The 19,704-nt window shown below is 37.3% G+C and overlaps 1 protein-coding gene across 3 annotated transcripts in view; it reads left to right on the top strand.

Annotated features, from left to right (window-relative positions):
• Positions 1-5,655: 5,655 nt before the first annotated feature.
• OTUD4 (OTU deubiquitinase 4) overlaps positions 5,656-19,704 on the top strand; it is a 47,610-nt gene continuing 33,561 nt past the window's right edge. The window contains exons 1-4 of one of the 3 annotated variants that reach the window (XM_031943122.1): positions 5,656-5,836; positions 11,104-11,187; positions 17,679-17,729; positions 19,391-19,437. In XM_031943122.1, the coding sequence (XP_031798982.1) occupies positions 5,675-5,836; positions 11,104-11,187; positions 17,679-17,729; positions 19,391-19,437 (344 nt within the window). In that variant the 5' untranslated portion in view covers positions 5,656-5,674. The other 2 variants (XM_031943123.1, XM_031943124.1) reach the window with 2 other exon arrangements.

Genomic DNA, 19,704 nt, shown 5'->3' with positions numbered 1-19,704 from the left:
CAGAAGACAATTCCTAGGGTCTGGGGCTAATTCTAGGAACTCATTTCCTTGTGAAATATCTTAAGTTTTGGGGTATCATTCTGTAGAATTTAAGGAAAAATAAGGATTAGAGCCCATAAAAGTTTTAAAAGTAAATGATAACATTAATAGCTTCATTGTTCTATAGCAATGAAGAACCTAGTTTTGAAAGAATGAGAAAGTGAAAAAATAAAAAAATTGGTAAATGGTTTGCACTTTGTAGCAACCTCTTGTTAACCCTTCCTTAACATTTCTGACCATGAAAAGAGAAAAGATTGTTGAAACCAAAAAGACTCCTGTGCCTTCACCAGATCAGAGAATTTCTGTTAATAACCCCTCTAAATCCAGATCAGATTCCCAAATATAGGTGTTGAAAAAAATGCTAAAAAATATGTAGGGGAACTTTTAACTGTGTTCCAGTTGCAGAAATTAGCTGTGTAATCTTAAGTTATCTCATCTCTATTTGCCTCAGTCTCCTGATTTGTAAAGACACAAATAATACCTACCAGGATTGTTGTGAAAATCAAAATAATATGATTGTTAAGTACTTAATTTAATGATTAACATATGCTAAGCATTGCATTATTTCTTTAACTAAATGCAATTCTGTTTCATACCTGATAACTCTAAAATTATCCTAAAATTTCAAAGGTAATAAGATCAATGATTTTTACATGTGATAATTTAGAAATTCAAGTGTTATCACCTAATGTTTATTATAATTCTAATCCACCTATAATATACAATTTGACTTTGTACCAGAAATGCTATTAGACAAAACAACCTTTTAAGCTGGATGCTGTTATATGTGAATTGGGCTCTAAAAAGATATGTTTTTTAAAAAGTAAATATTGAACATTGTTAAATATTTAATGAAATAAATTTTGTTATAAAGCAAATAGCAAATTTTCACTTGAAATTCTTGGTTATTATTTAAGTATATGGGGTGGTTCGAAGATCTAGCTTCAACATATCAATGATGACTCAATTAGCAGGTATTAGCTGTATGTCTGAAGCCCCAGAATATGGCTAATTTTAATTTATAAGGATTTATTTATTTAATTTATAAGTATTAATGAAACATTAACTGTCAGAGAAACATCGGGAAAGATATTCAAACCCAAAGTTGTTAGTTTTCCATCCAAAGTTTTTTGGAATTGCTTTGGATTATTGAACTGCTGAGGAGAACCAAATCTTTCATAGTTGTACATTCTTGATGTTATTGTGTACAGTTATTCCAGGTTCTACCAGTTTCACTCAGCATCAGTTCATGTAAATCTTTCTAGGCCTTTCTAAAATCAGCTTGTTCATCATTTTTTTTATAGAATAATAATATTCCAATACACAACTTATTCAGGCATTCTTCAACTGATGGACATCTACTCATTTTCCAATTCTTTGCCACCACAAATAGGGCTGCTACAAATATTTTTGCACATGTCCATCCTTTTCCCTTTTTTTAATGATCTCTTTGGGATATAGATTCAGTAGAGACACTGCTGGATCAATGAGCATGCAGAGTTTGATAGCCTTTTGGGGATAGTTCTAAATTGCTCTCCAGACTGGTTAGATCATTTCACAACTGCACCAACAGTGCATTAGTGTCCCAGTTTTAACCACATCCCCTCCAACATTTGTCATCTTTTCCTGTTATCTTAGCCAATCTAAGAGATGTCTTAATTTGCATTTCTCTGATGAATAGTGATTTAGAGCATCTTTTCATATGACCAAAAATGGTTTCAATTTCATCTGAAAATTGTTCATATACTTTGACCATTTATCAATTGGAGAACGGCTTGAATTCTTATAAATTTGAGTCAATTCTCTATATATTTTAGAAATAAGGCCTTTATCAGAACCCTTTAATGTAAAAATGTTTTCCCAATTTATTGCTTCCCTTCAAATTTTGTCTGCACAAAAACTTTTTAACTTAATATAATCAAAATTATCTATTTGGTGTTTAATCATGAGTTCCAGTTCTTCTTTGGGCTCAAATTCCTTCCTTCTCCACAGATCTGAGAGGTAAACTATCCTATGTTCTTCTAATTTGCTTATGATATCACTCTTTATGTATAAATCTTGAACCCATTTCAACCTTATCTTGGTTTATGGTGTTAAGTGTGAGTCAATGCCTAGTTTCTGCCATACTAGTTTCCAATTTTCCCAGTAGTTTATGTCAAATTGTGACCTCTTATCCCAAATCTGGGGTCTTTGGATTTATCGAACACTAGATTGCTGTAATTATTGACTATTTTGTCCTGCAATCCTAACCTATTCCACTGATCGACTACTCTTATTTCTTAGCCAGTACCAAATGGTTTGGATGACTGCTGCTATATAATATAGTTTTACATCTGGCATAGCTAAGCCACCTTCACTGGCACATTTTTTTTTTTCATTTATTCCCTTGAAATTCTTTACCTTTTGTTCTTCCAGATGAACTTTGTTATTTTTTCTAGGTCTATAAAAAAATTTCTTGGGTGTTTGATTGATATGGCACTAAATAAGTAGATTTAGGTAGTATTGTCATCTTTATTATATTTGCTCAGCCTACCCATGAGCACTTGATAGTTTTCCAACTGCTTAGGTCTGACTTTATTTGTGTGGAAAGTGTTTTGTAGTTGTGCTCATATAGTTCCTGACTTTCCCTTGGCAGATAGATTCTCAAATATTTTATACTATTGACAGCTATTTTGAATGAAATTTCTTTTTGTGAGATGGACCACTTTCACAGACAAGTTAAATTCCAAAAAAACTCAGCAAAACAAATAACTGTTATTCCTGTTAATATATGTACTTGAAATAACACATTTTACAAAGTTTCAGTCGTTTTTTCAATTGTGTCTGACTCTTCACAACCCCATTTGGATTTTTTTGGGCAACTGGAGTGGTTTGCCATTGACTTTTCCAGATTATTTTACAGAGGAGGAAACTGAGGCAAACAGGTTTAAATGTCTTACCTAGAGTCACGGGTAGTAAGTGTATGAGGCTAGATTTGAGTTTAGTAAAAGTAATCTTCCTGATTCCAGGTCTGGTGTTCTACCAACCGCAACATTTAACCACCCCTATTACAAAATTTACAGTAAGTCATATTATTTCCTCCCTGATTCGAAATTGGTAAAATTTCAACATGTCTATACATGTTTAACAACTTTTTCTTTATTTCTTTTCTGTATATTATAATAAATCCATTTTAGAAACTACCTGAGGCTATCAATGCCAGCAAAATCAGAGGAAGTGATTAAGCAGCAAAAGGTTTCTGGCATTTTTAACTTGAACCTTAGAGATGACCTGCTCTAGTGCCTTCATTTTCCAGATGAGAAAAAGCTGCCCACAATAGTTCCACTACTAGTTTTACTAATGGGGTGCTCAGGGCCACCCCAATAAGGAGGCTCATATTACTTGGCTTGTACTTTCCAGTCTGGAGACTGGAATGGAGAAAGCAGAATGAATTCTAGTGGCTTAAGAAATCTGCAATCAGCCCTTTTTGTAGTGGCAAGGAACTGGAACTTGAGTGGATGCTCATCAATTAGAAAATGGCTGAATAAGTGATGATATATGAATGTTATGGAATATTATTGTTCTGTAAGAAAGGACCAGCGGGATAATTTCAGAAAGGCCGGGAGAGACTCACATGAACTGATGCTAAATGAAGTGAGCAGAACCAGATCACTGTACACAGCAATAGCAAGATTATATGATGATCAATTCTGATGGAGGCAGCTCTCTTCAACAGTTCCAAGTGTTCAGTGATGGAGAGCCATCTAGACCCAGAAAGAGAATCATGGGAGCTGAGTGTGGACCACAACCTAGTATTTTCCGTTTTTTTGTTTGTTTGCGTGCTTGTTTTCTTTCTCAGTTTTTTCCCTTTTTGATCTGATTTTTCTTGTGCAGCATGATATTTGTGTAAATATATATAGAAGTCTAGGGGTAGGAGTGGAGGGGAGAGAGAAAAAAATTTGGAGCATAAGGTTTTGCAAGGGTGAATGTTAAAAACTATCTATGCATGTGTTTTGAAAATAAAAAGCTTCATTAAAATAACTAAACTGTAAAAAAAAGAAAGGAAGGAAGGGAGAGAGAAAGGAAAAGAAACACACCAAAACAATAACAAAAAATAACTGTGTCATCAGGGGGGTGTGCATTTAATTTTGGAGTCTTTAAGCAAAATCGGGCAATTACCATCCCCTTTAAGCATTTTTAGAAATACTTGTGAGTTGGAGAGAGGCCTCGGAAGGTTGCGAGGTCCCATTTCTGGCAGAATGAGGGTAAGTGGGCAGTTCAATAAATATTTGTTGAACACCTACTGTGTGCCAGACACTGTGCTTCCCTTGCACACAAATAAGGAAGAAAAAAAAAAAAGACATTTCCTAATGAGGGACAGCTATTTCTAAAACTGGTGATTCTGAGAATTTGAGACACTGAGCAATGCCACAAATCCTGAATTCTAGTCCCCAGTTAGTATTTAATTGACATTTAATATTCCTGTGGTATTAAGTCAGGTAAGTCTCACTGGATCTCTTTACTCGAATGATATAAGGGAGCAGTTTAACTCCGAAGCCCTTTTCCAGCTCTCAATTTGTTATCAGAGCGCCCCTGGGCCTCAGTCTTCCCAATCTGTACAATGGCACTTCTTCCTGCTTTAAAACCAGGTACCGGAGGGATGCTGGGCCGCCTTGCAAAGCTAAGCCCTCATTGGCCCCGCCCACTTTTCCGACCCGCCCACGGAAACCTGCATCAGGGCCGGCTTCTCCCTTCTGGGTTCCAATGGCACAAAGGCCAAACACCGCTGGAATCCGAGCAGAACGCACGAAGCCCCTCGATGCGCACAGTGCACGGGCCGGGCCGGGCCATTAGAAAAATGGGCCGGGGGGAATGCAGGAGGAGAGCAACGGAGATCGAGGTCTTCGTACGCGGAAGAAATCCCTCCCCTCCCGCATCCTTACCCTACCTAACGCCTCGCCTCTCCTGGAGAGCCGAGTGATGGGCGAGTCGCGGCGCAGAGGCTGTCGGGATGTGTAGTCCTCTCGCTGCGCGTCATGTCCCCTACGGCTCCAGCCCCGCCCCCTCCCGGCGGGAGTCGCGTCTGGGGTGAGGGTAGGGGGGCGGAGAGGGAGAAGGACGCGGTCTAGACCGGGCTCCCGCCCACCCCTTCCCCTCCCCTCCGACTTCCTGCTCTGGCCGGACTACAGCTCCCGCCGTCCTTTCGGTGCCGGGGCTGAAAGCGAAAATAAATCGGGCTCGGCGGCGTCTCGCTCTCGCTCGGGCTTCCTCTCAGTTTTGTTTTCCCCGCGGCAGGACGGGCGCCGGGGCGGGCCCTGTGTCCTCCGGGGGGGGGAGGTGGCAGGGCTTCTCCGCCCTCCGTCTGGCTGCAGCTCGGCTGGGGCGGCGCGAGGCAGCTGGGAGCCCCTCGGGATCTGTTCCCCGCCGGCCGGCACGAGGCAGCCGGGGGCGCCGCGGGCCCAGCGCTCCGGCCTCACTCCGAACCGCGGAGGCCGGCCTCGTGTGGAGGGCGGGGCGGGCATGGACTAGGCTAGGGGCCCGCCCGTGCACCGTCGCCGCCGCCGCCGCCGCTCGCCGCCGCTCCTGCCGCCGCCGCCGCCGTCGCGGCCATGTGGGGCTAGCCCCGGGCGGGCTGGTGCAGCGCGGACGGGCCAACATGGAGGCTGCCGTTAGTCTCCCGGATGGCGGGGAACCCGGGGCCGGGGGCAGCGGCCCGGGGGACGCGACGCCTATGGACGCCTATCTGCGCAGCCTGGGCTTGTGCCGGAAGCTCATCGCCAAGGACGGCTCCTGCCTGTTCAGGGCCGTGGCGGAGCAGGTGAGCCGCGCGGGGCGGGGGGGCGGGGGCCGGGCCCGAGGCCGCGGGCTCCGCGTTCTGCGCGCCGGGTCCCCTTGTGTCGTCACAGCCACCTCCCCCTCTGCCCCCATTGTGCCCGTGGAATGTCCACGCGCGGCTCGGCTGGCCCGGACCTCCTCGGGCGCCTTTTCTGCCTCCCTTGGTGCTCTCCGCGTCGGGCGCTTCCCGGCCCGCGGGGGTCCTCCCCCACGGCCCAGCCTTCGGGTGGCGCCTGCGGACCTGTTGCATGGGACCTTGCCCCGGGGCTGCTTCTGCACAACTTTGTCGGCCCTTGATTACCCTGCGTTCATGAGGCACCTCCCCTCCCCCGGGAGTCAGATATTAGCAGCCCCCCAACCTGGAAGAGATAGAAGTGCTCATCGATGGGAGAATAAAATGTGGCCCCCCGAACCAGTGGCGCTCATCGCTGGGGAGATAGAGAAATGGTGCCCCCAAGCCCAGAATAGCCCTGTGCATCGATGGCTACAAATTGTGGGGAGTAGAAACTGGATTCTCAAAAACCTGGAAGAAGCAGGGCTACTTATGGACGGAGGGGACAGATTTCTTCTTTGCTGGAAGAAATAGGGGTACCCATGGATGGGGAGAAGTTAGATGTGCCCCCCAAACCTAGAAGAAATAGAGGTTCTCATCCACGAGGAAGAAGTAGACAAACTCATTTCCCAACTCCCCCAGAAATAGGGCTACTCATGGATGGGGGAAATTAATAAATTTCCCCCCCCCCCCCAGAACTTTGAGAGCGGGGAACTTAACTGTAGGGGGAATATATGTAAATATATAACAGGTTATTGGTAGCACGATAAAAACCAGAAATATGGAGCTTGGGGAATTGGGAGAGGCTGATCAGGAGTTGGGGGGGGGGGGGCTGGGTTTGGGCCCAGGCTACCCTTAACAAGCCTGGGGATCGCTGCTCGGCTGTGGGGTGATCGGCACCCAGACCGGGAGCAAGTGCTGAAGGAAGTAGGGCCTGGGAGAATGGGGTACACCCTGGAAGGAAAGCCTCTGCTGCTGATCCGCCGGAGGACCCCCTGCCCTCAAGGAGCTTACGTTCTAACGGGTGCAATCACCTGCAGGACCCTTGGGTGTGTCTAGTTTTCCGATGGAATATGTTATATAGGAAATATAGCTTTATATGAGAAACTTCCGGTGAATATATAAAGGATGTGTAAATGGGAAGTAGTTATATATATTCTCACATAGATATAGGTAAATAGGAAGAAAGGCACTGTAATTAGGAGGGGGTAGGGAAAAACTTAAGGAGGTAGAATTTTTGTTAGGACTTGAAGCAGAGGAAATCAGGAATAGAGCAGCGACAGCCAGAGAGAATGCCCATGGCTGAGCAATAGGTAGTAAAGACTTCATATTTATTAACAAAATTACAGTTAGGCTATATAATTCCAGGAAAAAGTATTTTTACCTCTTAATCACTCTTCTTATTCTACCATTTGTAGGGTGGGAGTTAGAAACAGTTTTAACCAAATTTCCCATGTGTTCAGATCATTTTCTGCCAATTTGTTTAATAAAAAGTCCTTTTCTTTTTTTTTCTTTTTTTTTGAAGGGGGAGTTTTAAGAAGGTGATTTGTGGATAGTGTAAACACTTTTTGCAGGAATGTAATAAAAATTATATCAAACAATAGCAATAGTAAAATTGCTACCTTTCCCCACCCTTGCTTTCTTATTATAATAGAAGCTTGATCAGTTCTCCATCTTGAATTAAAGATTTTTTTACCCAGTGACATTTGAGAATTGCTCCCCTACCCTTTTAACAGTCTCTTGCAGTCTAAATCAAGATCTTTTCATTTGAAAATCTTTTATGTTCTAATAGTATCAATTTTTGGTCAGCATTCTCTTTAGAAAAAATTTTATGAAAAAAAAAACAACAATACAATTTTGGTACCTTTTGTGTACCCGTCAGTCATTTCAATCTCTTGAATCCGCCCTTGTGACAAAGATAGACAGCTTAGCAAAAGCATCCAATATCACTGCCACATCTGAAACCAGATACAATATTCCTTCCAGATAGGTGCCCTTCCCCCATCTCTCAGGTATTCTGTATTTCAAAGGCCTTGTTATAATTTTAAATCTCTAGCATAAAATCAAAATTTTTAATCTTAAAAGAACTCTAACTCAAAAACATTTCTTATGGTCCAGGGGCATTATATTAACCCTTGGCACGTCATCCTGAAGTTCAGCAGGATCAATCAAATTTTGACTTGTTCAAGAAATAAGAAGATGCTGTTCTCAAAATGTTTGCCTTTGTTGCTGGTCTTTATCTTCAGGATATTTAGGAATATCTTAATACACTTAGTGTACTCTTTGGGAGCTGATTATATAGCTTGCTAATTTTCAAGATCTTTTTGTAAAGACCCTTCTTTACACTTAAGACCTATTTAGTATCTCCAGAAGCAGAAAAAGGTGAAATTAATTTATTTTTGTATCTATTCCCAGCTCTAACAAAAAGATTGGTAGGAGAAAAGGAATTTGAAAGGAATTGCTACAAGTGGAGTTTAGGGGTTTGAATGTCTATAAATCTAGGCTTTACCTCTATGTATACAGAAAGTAGAATTTTAGTATTAAAAAGCCTGTGTTGTTATAGATGTCTAGATAATAACCTTGACTATCTTAGCTTTTTGTATTGCAGTTATAGTTTGGCCTTCAAAATAATAGTGATTGGTATGTTGATTATTTTTGATGAAAAAGGTCTCAAAATATATTAATATCCAAAATCTCCCCTCAATTTATAAACCCCTTTTCTTTTCTTAATTTTTTAAAGTTATTTTGGTACTTAGAGAAGAAGAAAATCTTAAAAGTCCCAAATTACAGCGAGGTCCCAGTTTTACTTATTTAGGCCAAAGATATATAGATAATGACAAAATGTATGTTGGGAACATATGGGAGTGGAATATGGCACTGGTCCCAGGCTTTGGTATTTTACAAAAAAATGCGTGTAAGAATTTATTCTTAGCCTTGAGTTGCCTTAGAATGTTTTTAACTTCTGGGGTAGTGTTTCTAAATACTTTAAACTGCAGAAGTGGTGGCAGCAGGTTGAAGTATGGAAGCAAGAAGGAAGCACATGCAGGAATATAAAACTTTGTCTCACATTTTAGGTTTATTTAAACAGAGACCTTTAACTTTCTGCACATATGTAAATAGTATATAGCTCTTTAAGGTTTGCAAAATCACTTTACAAATATTTAATTTTAATCTCCTCAACACCTTGTAGAGCAGCCCTCCACCAATTCGGGTACCCTACTCCCAAGGGGACTGACCTGAACCTACTTCAGTAGGTCATGAAAGTAAAAATAGGACATTCCCTAGATAACTTGCTGAAGCAGCATTTGTAAGCTTTTTCCCATTATCAACCAATTTGTTGACACAAAGTATGGTTTTGAAAGAGTCATAATTTCTTCTTCATGCCTTTTATATTTATATGTCTCCTTACATAGAGATGCACAAATTAATTCATCAGAAATCCTACTGTGTGCTTACAACATAATCTACTTTAAAAAAAAAAAATTCTCCTTTCCAGCATTTAATTTCATTTCTACTGTTTCAGGACATTTTTAGAAATTGCTGAAACTACTACTTATGAGTAAGGAGTTCAAAATTCCCTTTTTTTTTTTTTTTTTTTTTTTTTGATAAAAAGATAACATATATTTATTCTATTGTTTTTGACTCTAGGTAAGCTTTAGTCATAGTCTGCCAACTGTTGCTAGGTAAATACCTGATTAGCCTGAGTTTGCTAGTTACAGGAAGCAATATCAGATGACGAACTAGAGTGTTAGAGAAAACTAATAATGCCTTAGCTTAATGATGATGTGGTTGCTGTGAATGAGCTTGTACAAGTTTTTGGTTCCTTAGTATCTGGGATTAGGAATGAGGCATCAATGGTGGGCTTATCAAATTGCTAGTTTTAGCAGTCAGCAAGCCTTTTTGGAACATATAGTATTACATTGGTAGCCAGGTTCTAAAATAGGTGTGAAGATCAGTCGAATTAGGAACAAATTGTCTAGTATACTTTTTAAAATCACTTTTTAAAAAAATGCTGCTTTCAAACAAACAAAAAAGTGTTGCCTTTGAGTTACAGCCCATGTCTTAAGGTATCAGTTGTTTAGCATTGGGTTGTGCAGGAATATATTTCCAGAAGTCATTAGATGTGGAAACATGCTTAGTTGTGATTTCTCTAACTGCATTTTGGATTTTTTGTTTAAGCTTAGAATAATAGAAAATATTTTTAATCTTTGAAACCATGGACTGCTATATTTGAGAATCTTAATTTTCTAATTTAAACATGTTAGTGGGCAAATACTTTCTTTGAAGAGTTAGAAAAAAGGAATTTAAAAAAATAAAAATAATCTTTTGTAGATGTCCTTTATTTTTTATGTTTGCTTCTGTGTATGTCCTTTTCATCTTCCCACACCTAAGTAAACTATCCTTTTCAACAGAGATTATAAACAAAAAGCAATTCAGCAAAACAAAATAGTTTGCCATCTTGGCAATTAAAATAGGAAGAAGTGAATTTTTCAAATATAATTATATTAATGAAATTAGAGATTTTAAGAATTTTTTTTCAGTCACAGGAGAATCACATCCATGTTATCATTCATTCCCTTCCCTACTCTCCCAGCAAAGTTGGACTATCAAGTAATGTGCAATTGTGGAATGTTTTGTGTTGCTTTTTTAAAAATTAAAAACTTGGTATAGAGAGACTGTGTCTCTTTAGTATAGGACTATTAAAAACCATAAAAATTGTTTAAAAGCTTGAACATACCATCTAATACAGCTCATTAATTTTATACATCTAAAAAATCAAGTCTCAGGTGAAATACTTTGTCTCAAGTTCATGCAGGTAGCTAGATGTATGTTGTCTATTGATGTGATAGTTTTAAGAGTGCTAATATGCCTGTACTATGTTAAAGAAGTTTAGTACAAGATAAAACTAGAATTGGTCTTAGGAGCTGTAACTATTATATCATGAAAGCCTTTGCCTACTCTTGTGATTTTAAAGTATTTTCAATGGAAATAAAATGTAAGAGGAAGAGAAAACAGATCTTGTAAGACATGCTGTTGCTATTAAACTTAGAAGGAGGGATTGGAAAAAATTGGGGGACTTATCAGATTGCTCCAATTATGCAGAACGGGTTGAAGCTTTGGAAATGGGGAAGGTGGTTGTCACACGTGTGTTTTTTTTTTGAGGGGAAGTCTTAAGAGTATGCTTTTTTCTTTTTTAGGTATTGCATTCTCAATCTCGACATGTAGAAGTCAGGATGGCCTGTATACACTATCTTCGAGAAAACAGAGAGAAATTTGAAGCGGTAATTTATGTCAAACTTGAAGTTTTTTTTTTCACTTTGTTGACTTTTTAGGTCTCAATCATGGTATAGACTTTTCTGAAAATCCCATAGAATACTTAAATGGAAGGAATCAAGCGCCTCATTTATTGAATTTATATGAATTTGTTCTTGTTTGGTCAATTAGTTGTGTTTGACTCTGTCTCTTGTTTCTGAATCTTTGGGTTTTTTTTTTTTTTTTTGGCAAAGATACTAGAGTAGTTGGCTATTTCCTTCTCCAGCTCATTTTACAGATGAGGAAACCCAGGCACACAACTCATACGTGAGTTGGCCAGGGTCATACAGTGAGGATGTGTCTGGGGCCACATTTAAAATTAGCTCCTTCTGACTCCAGGGCTGCTGGCAGTCTGTCTATCCACTGTGTCACCAGGTGCCCCTGGTTTCTACCAATGCAGTGGTGATATGTTTAAAGAATTTTGGAGATTATCTCCAAATATTATTAGATAGTGTTGAATACTTATTATGTGCAAGGAATTTATAAAGTGAGTAAAACACAAACCTTAAGATAAACTTTACCTAGCATTGTGAAGGAATGAGCTACTTGAAAGATTACTTGACAGATTGTTAATTTGAATATGAGATGCAAATTTTCATAGAACAATACATTAAAAAAACACTTGATGAACTCTACATCATGGTAAATAAAATTTAATCAGAGTCACTTAGATCTTTTCTCAGGGCTTATTCTTAGAAAAATCATTCCTACTACAACCAGGATTTGTATTAAGTGCTGATTAATAGGGAATACTGTGTAACAAAATGGCAGCAACTTAAATTTCGTTAGTAGTATGTGGTAAATCATAAAGTAATGTTAGGATCGATTTTTATTAGAGTTGAAGACTAATGATTTTACAACCTAGGAACACATCTGACAATTTTACCTTGGTCTATCTTCTCGATTTTGAAAAGATTTTGGGGAAAAGATACTCTTTTGTATATCTTAGTTCTGTAACTCAAAAGGTAAAAAATACTAGCTTCTGAATTTAGATAATGCCAGGAGTCAATGACTTAATATGTTGCAGATAGTATATTACAAACCCTGGGAATTGAAAGGCAAAATAATCAGTTCCTTCAAGGAGCTTACATTCTAATTGAGGAGATAACATAGGCACAGAACTGATTGGAGGCCTTTTGATATGGTGGGTAGGAGGCTGGACTTGAAATCTGGGAGAGCAGAGTTCAAGACTTCATGTTCTTATCAGCCATATTATCCTACACATAATCACCTGTAGACTCCTATCTGCAGAATGGGGAAAATAATTCTGCTTCACAGAATAAAAGAGTTAAATGAAATCATATATGCTAAGTGCTCTGTAAACATTGCATTATTCAATAGAAATTATTATTTTTATTAATATTCAAGAGGAAGTATAGTGGGTACACAATGGACATGGTTAACTTGCAATTAAAATACAATACCCATTTGAATTATAATTATTTAAGTTTTAACAAGACAATTTGGAAAAATAGGATGGTATAAAATGATATATGAGACTTTTTGGAAAATGATCCACAGTTAATAAGAATTTAATGTCAAACTGCCCCTTAATCTTTATGTATCTTCCTTCAGTGATTGAATGTTTTTATAATTTAACTAATACTGAATAATCTTTGATTTTAGGATAGTTAATTAGTTTGCTTCCCTCAACTAAAGTAACAAATCTTACTCTTGAAAAAATTATGTAGAACTTAGGTTCTGATCTTAGTTGTCATATCAAAGTTACTGTTGAGGTGCATTATGTAAAAATTAAAAATGCTTCTTTTTTTTACACTTTATACTTAAATACCCATTATTTTGATGTTTAGGAAGACTCAAGTCTAATCCATCATTTACATGACAAGCCAAATATTTGAAGACTAGACAACTATCATGTTTTTTATGTCTAGCTGCAGGTTAAGTAGTCCCAGTTCCTTCAGAAGATCCTTATGTAACATGGTCTCCAGTTCATTCACCATTTCTTTTTAACTTTCCTTTGAATGCGTACCAGTTTCTGTCCTAAAAATGTTTTCCCAGAAGTGAACAAAAGCTTCATATATACAAAGTGTTTTATATTGCTTTCAGTTTGTCTTCCAGGTAACCTATATAGTTTCCAGATTAATGCTTCTACACATGACCTCTAGCATGTCACTTAAACATTTTTGCCTCTTAAGGTCATCTTTAGTAGTAGAATCATAACCTCGTGGATTTAGAACTATGAGGGATGTTAGGGATTGTCTAGTTGAGTCTTGTTCCTTTCCAAACTAATTTCCTACTATTTCATAGCAGCCTGACCTTAGAGACAGTCCAGTTTCCTCATTTTTCTATGATTGTAATCACATTCATTTTCTTTTCTGCCTTTAGTCTTGTTTTTCTTGTTTCTGGAGTATAATACTTATTTTTCCTTTCCAATCTGTTCCTATTTAATCCTTTAAAGGAAAACTCAATTCCTTTTCTTCAGGGAAACTTTTCTGATGATTTTAGCCTATATTGGGTGGCTTCTGTTTTTTTTAATTAAAGAGTATTAGTTCACAATGAAAAGAATACTGACTGGAATAATATCAGACCTTTCATGTGTTTGACATTGAGAAACTTCCTTACATTCCCTAGGTGTTAGTTTCCCCATTTGTAGATCTGTGATCCAGTAATTCTAAATTCTTTTGCAGTCAATGAATGTTTATCAGGTTCTAGCTGTGTGGCAGGCACTGTGCTTATTTAGTAAATAAGCACCATAGGAATCTACTACCCTTGGTTTCCACTTCCCTTCCCCCCCACTTTTGGCAGTGTAGTCTTTTTACCATTCCACAGAAAATGTAAGAACTAAAAAGGCTTGTAAAAATATGTAATGCAGTAGAGCACAAAAGGACCTTATAGTAACCCCAAAACAATACAGATCCTCTGAATCCTACTTTCCACAATGTACCTAAGTTTTTTCCAACTTATCGTGCCACTCTATCCTTTGAACTTGGGGGAACTGAACTAAGAATTCCTTGGGTGCAGTCCTTGAATGAATGAAATGAATGAAAAGCATTTAAGTATTAACTAATGTGTTGTGTTGGGGATATAAATAAAAAAATGAGACAGTTCTTGTTCTTAAAAACACATTTGGGGGTGAAAACACATTGGAACTGGTGGCTAGGGAATAGCATTTTGGTCTGAAGTTATATTAGGATAGTAAAGCCATAGAGAACTGATTGACAGACCTTTTCCAAAAGTAGTGGTAGAATTGATTTAATTATAGCCTTTCTATAATGGGAATGAATGGAGTAGGAGAACAGATATCAAGAAGATGCTTGGGGTGGGTGGGTAGATTGTGAAATATGGTCTGGTTGGTGTAAGACCAGCTAGATAGAATGGATTGTTAGTGATATTCCCACGAGCCCCACACATTAGGCTAAACTCGTGATTTTACATGGTTCAGGGTCTCTTTTCAAGAGAGATAAATAGGCCGCACCTGAACATTTTGGCTTAGGTATTGCCATGAAAACTTTGACTTCCCCAGAAGGGAAATATGGATTCTAAGCCCTTTTCTGTTGTACCTGCACCATCTCTGAATTACTATAATTGTAGAGTGTAAAATCCAAGGCTCATCTGCTCAGTAGTGTGGCTTTTGATCCCTTGCTGTTTGTTCAGCATTAATAGGGGTCACTTGAAGGATCTATGCTAGAAGTTTTAGGACAATGTACTTCCACTTTCCAGTATGCAGCTGAAAGCTATCCCTTCAGGAGTGCTCTCCCACTTCCCTGCCAGCTGCTAACTAAAGGTTGTCTTCTAGGGCTGCCATATGTTTGAGATCATGTAGCTCCTTTGTGTCTTCCCTCAAGGCACTCATTATGTTCCCTACCTCAAAATCACAGCTCTGCTGTGTTACTTGGCTCTCTATGGAGGAAAGGTGGGGGAAAAAAGACTCCTTTTTAATGAATGGTAAATTGTAGACCTTTGCATGAGAATACACTCTGTTGTGTAAGAAAATACTTGATTAAAAAAAATTTAATCATTAAAAATCAAAGGTAGCTATTACTAGGGGGGATAGAGGAAGGCATAAAACATAAAATAAATCATTTTGACCTTAAAATTAAAAACATTAACAAAACTTGTGTGAATAAAATCAGGGAAAGAAAAACACAAATATCAAAAATATATGGGGAATTGACATATATAATAATAATAAAATTGAAGAAAAGGTATCAAAGTATAGGAGTAATTTTTTAAAATTGAAATTATAAGTGGCAACATGAAAGTGTGGTTTGAATAACTAATTTTAAGAAATAAATACTCTAGACATTTACCTTACCCTTTAAATTGACAAAGATGATAAAAGATGGGAAGAAATGGCTGTTGGAAAGGTTATAAGAAACACAGGCATACCAAAGCATTATTGGTGGAGTTGTAAAGGGGGCAAACTGTTCTGGTTTTCAATTTAAAAAAAAGAATTCAGGAAATAAGGAATTGAGAAAAAGTGATTAAAAATTAAATAATGTCAAAAGAAAATATACACAATGACTATGCCAAAGATCTTTTATTTTATTTTTATTTTATTTTTTTAGTAATTAGAGCTTTTTATTGACAGAACCCATGCCTGGGTAATTTTTTACAACATTATCCCTTGCACTCACTTCTGTTCCGACTTTTCCCCTCTCTCCCTTCACCCCCTCCCCCAGATGGCAAGCAGTCTTATACATGTTAAATATGTCACAGTATATCCTAGATACAATATATGTGTGCAGAACTGAACAGTTCTCCTGTTGCACAGGGAGAATTGGATTCAGAAGGTAAAAATAACCCAGGAAGAAAAACAAAAATGCAAACAGTTTACATTTCCAGTGTTCTTTCTTTGGGTCTAGCTACTTCTCATTGATCAATTGAAACTGAGTTAGATCTTCTCTTTGTCAAAGAAATTCACTTACATCAGAATACATCCTCATACAGTATCGTTGTTGAAGTATATAATGATCTCCTGGTTCTGCTCATTTCACTCAGCATCAGTTCATGTAAGTCTCTCCAATCCTCTCTGTATTCATTCTGCTGGTCATTTCTTACAGAACAATAATATTCCATAACATTCATATACCACAATTTACCCAACCAGTCTCCAGTTGATGGGCATCCATTCATTTTCCAGTTTCTAGTGGCTACTACAAACATTTGGCACATTCAGGTCCCTTTCCCTTCTTTAGTATCTCCCAAAGATCTTTTAAAAGGAAGTAGGACTCAGAAATATTCAACTCAGGGACAAAGAAAAGTGACTAAATTTCTTTCTGGTGGCAGCGAAAATTGGAGAGGATTGACTATTAGATATATTCTTTTATGTAGCATGCTATGCAACAAATTATAGTGCAGTTAATTTTCAGTAGTTTGAAGTTGAAATTTAAGCTTTAATAGCATATATATATATATATATATATATATATATATATATATATATATATATATATTTTCTTTTTATACAGGAGGATTCATTTCTAGAGGGTAGATGAGATTAAACTATGACATAAAGACAAAGACAATCTATCTTGAGCTTTTAAAAAGAAAATATAACAACTACCCTGGGTTCAGATTTACCTTGCATGAATTTATTTGAAAAATAGTACATATATGTGCGTTACATTTATGTAGTAGAAGTTGTTTGCTTATTTATTATAAGGAATCAGGCTGTGTATTTTTTTGGATCTAAGTAAAGATAAGAGTGACAGTGTTTGATGCGCATCTTGTTTCCAGGTCCCTTTGCTACAGTGCTGGTACCTTGGACAATTCATCTGTAGCATCTTACTATTTATTGTCCTGTATACTAATTGTTGCATATGTGTATGTTTCATCTTCTCAAATATTTTGTAATCTCCATTTGAACCTAAATAATAATTTATTCCAGATAGCTTCTGATATGGTATTGGGTACTAAGTGTCTGCTCAGTACATTGAATTAATGAAAATAAGTTTTATTGTACCAGTGAATTATTTTTTAATAAAGTTTTTATTTTCAAAACATGTGCATAGATAATTTTCAGCATTCATCTTTGCAAAACCTTGTGTTCCAAATTATTTTTCTCCCTCCTCACCTCTCCTCTCCCTTACAGCAAGTTCTGCACACATATTTAGCAAGTATATGCTAAAGATGCACAATCCTTCTGTACATGTTTCCACAATTATGTTGTACAAGAAAAATCAGACCAAAAAGGGAAAAAAAGAGAAAGGAAACAAAAAACAAGCAAATTACAACAAAAAAGTGAAAATACTATGTTGTGATCCACACTGTCCCCACAGTCTCTCTGGATCAAATGGCTCTCTCCATCACAAGTTTATTGGAATTGGCCTGAATCATCTATTTGTTGAAAAAGCCACATCCATCAGAGTTGATCATCATATAATCTTGTTGCTGTGTACAATGTTCTCTTGGTGTTCTACTCAATCAGTAAAGTATTTTTGAGGTAATTTTTAAATGATATTCTTAATATGCATATATATTTTTAATTTCTTTCCAGTTCATAGAGGGGCCATTTGAAGAGTATTTAAAACGCTTGGAAAATCCACAGGTATGTTTCCTTTTTTATCCACTTGAATACTGACAATGCAGGTCATTGCCCCTGTGTGCTTTAATGAGCTGTTGTGGCTTTAAAAGGATCAATTAATGAATGGTCATCCTTATGTAATGAGGATAGGGGCTGTCCTTCTAATGTCATTAGTACAAAGAATTTCCTAGCAGGGGAATACTTCTTCTCTTACTACAGGGAAGTATCTTCTTTAGAGCTTATTGGCTTAGATTTGCCTGGAACACTTGAGAAATTAGGTGACTTGGTCAGGGTCTTGCAACTAATATGGGTAAGAGGTAGTATTTAGCTTTCTTTTTTAAAGTTTAATTTTTTAGTGAACAAGGATTGATTCGTCCTTCCTTCCCATTTTATCCTGTTGAAAAAAAAAATCCATGTAATAAATGCAGTCAAACAACACAAAAAGCTGGGTTGGCTATGTCCAAAATGTATGTCCTATTCTGCATTTTGAATTCATCATTTCCCTTTCAGAAGATGTAGAGTATATTTTGTCATCAGTGCTCTAGAATCATGATTCATTATTGGATTGACCAGGGTTTTAAGTCTTTCATAGTCTTTACAGTGTTGTATCCATTATTCTTCTGGTTTTGCTAACTTTGTTCTGCCCAGGTTTCCCAGGAATCATCCCTTTTTGTCATTTCTTATAGTACAGTAGTATTTGTTGGGCCATTCCCCAGTAGATCGAAATCTTTTTATTTTCTAGCTATTTCCTGTTACAAAAAAAGCAGCTATGTTTATTATATTTTTATGCATATGAAGTCCCTTTTTCTTTTTGTAATGTCTTTTGGTGTATAGACTTAGCAGTGGCATTACTGAGTCAAAAGATATGCCCATTTCAGTAACTTTGAGGACATAGTTTATGCAAATTACTTTCCAGAATGTCTGGACCCAGTTCACAGCTCCACTATCAAGGTATCATTGTGCTTATTTTCCTGCAATCCTTCCAGCATTTGAATTTTCCCTTTTCCCACCATCTTTTTCCAGTCTGCAAGGTGCTACCTTAAAGTTGCTTTAATTTACATTTCTCTTTAGTCATTTTTTGGGCTCCTAAATAGTGTAGTGTTCTGATTATCTTTTGATATCATTATGAAGATCAAATAAGTATGTAAAACTATTGTATAACTTTATAAATACATAGCTACTTTGTACACAGATAAACATACAGATACAAAAGTACTTCATAAATGCAAATGAAAGATGTTGGCATTATGATTATTATAATGAAATTTGTGTTGTGTGTGTTTTTTAAAATATATATTGTGGTGCTTTTGCAAGTGTGTGGATGAGATGAGGCATTAAATTGTTTGGGGATTTGGAGGGCATTTAGATTAGTTTTTGAAGTTACTTTTTTTCCTATGGCTTTCCCAGACTACCTACATAGATGTGAAGCTAATCTGAGAGAAAAGTTGGGATTGTATGGTATTATATGTGGGGGGGGGAAGGGCAATCTTTAATGCCCTGTGATGTCATCATCTCATGCTTTTAAGTCAAATTGTTTGGTGAGGTGAAGAACTTGTTGTCTCCTGAATATTGATAGGTAAGAATTTCATATTATTCCATAGCTGGGGGTAAAAGATGGGGGGTGGGTTGACTAAAGATGAGCTAAAAATAGAAACTTTTATGAATAAACTCTTTCTCCAAAACAGGAATGGGTTGGACAAGTGGAAATAAGTGCCCTTTCTCTTATGTACAGGTAATACATTTTTGTTTTTTTTTTTAAAAATGCTAAATCACAATAAAAAAAAATATGTAAAGAAATTAGGGAAAATAATTCTTTAATTATATTTCAAAATATTAAATGAGCAAGACCATTTTTATAATTAATTTGCTGTAGAGCACATTTCTTCATCTCAAAACTATAAGTCTACTCTCATGTAAATTTGCCAGTTTTAAAATTGTAATTCAAAAAAATTTTTAAAAAGGAACAAATCAAAAATTTTATAGACTATATAAATTGCTG

The sequence above is a fragment of the Sarcophilus harrisii genome, chromosome 6, assembly GCF_902635505.1.
Source record: "Sarcophilus harrisii chromosome 6, mSarHar1.11, whole genome shotgun sequence".
Lineage (NCBI taxonomy): Eukaryota > Metazoa > Chordata > Mammalia > Dasyuromorphia > Dasyuridae > Sarcophilus > Sarcophilus harrisii.
Note: the sequence above shows the minus strand (reverse complement) of the source record. Positions and strands in the feature narration are given on the sequence as shown.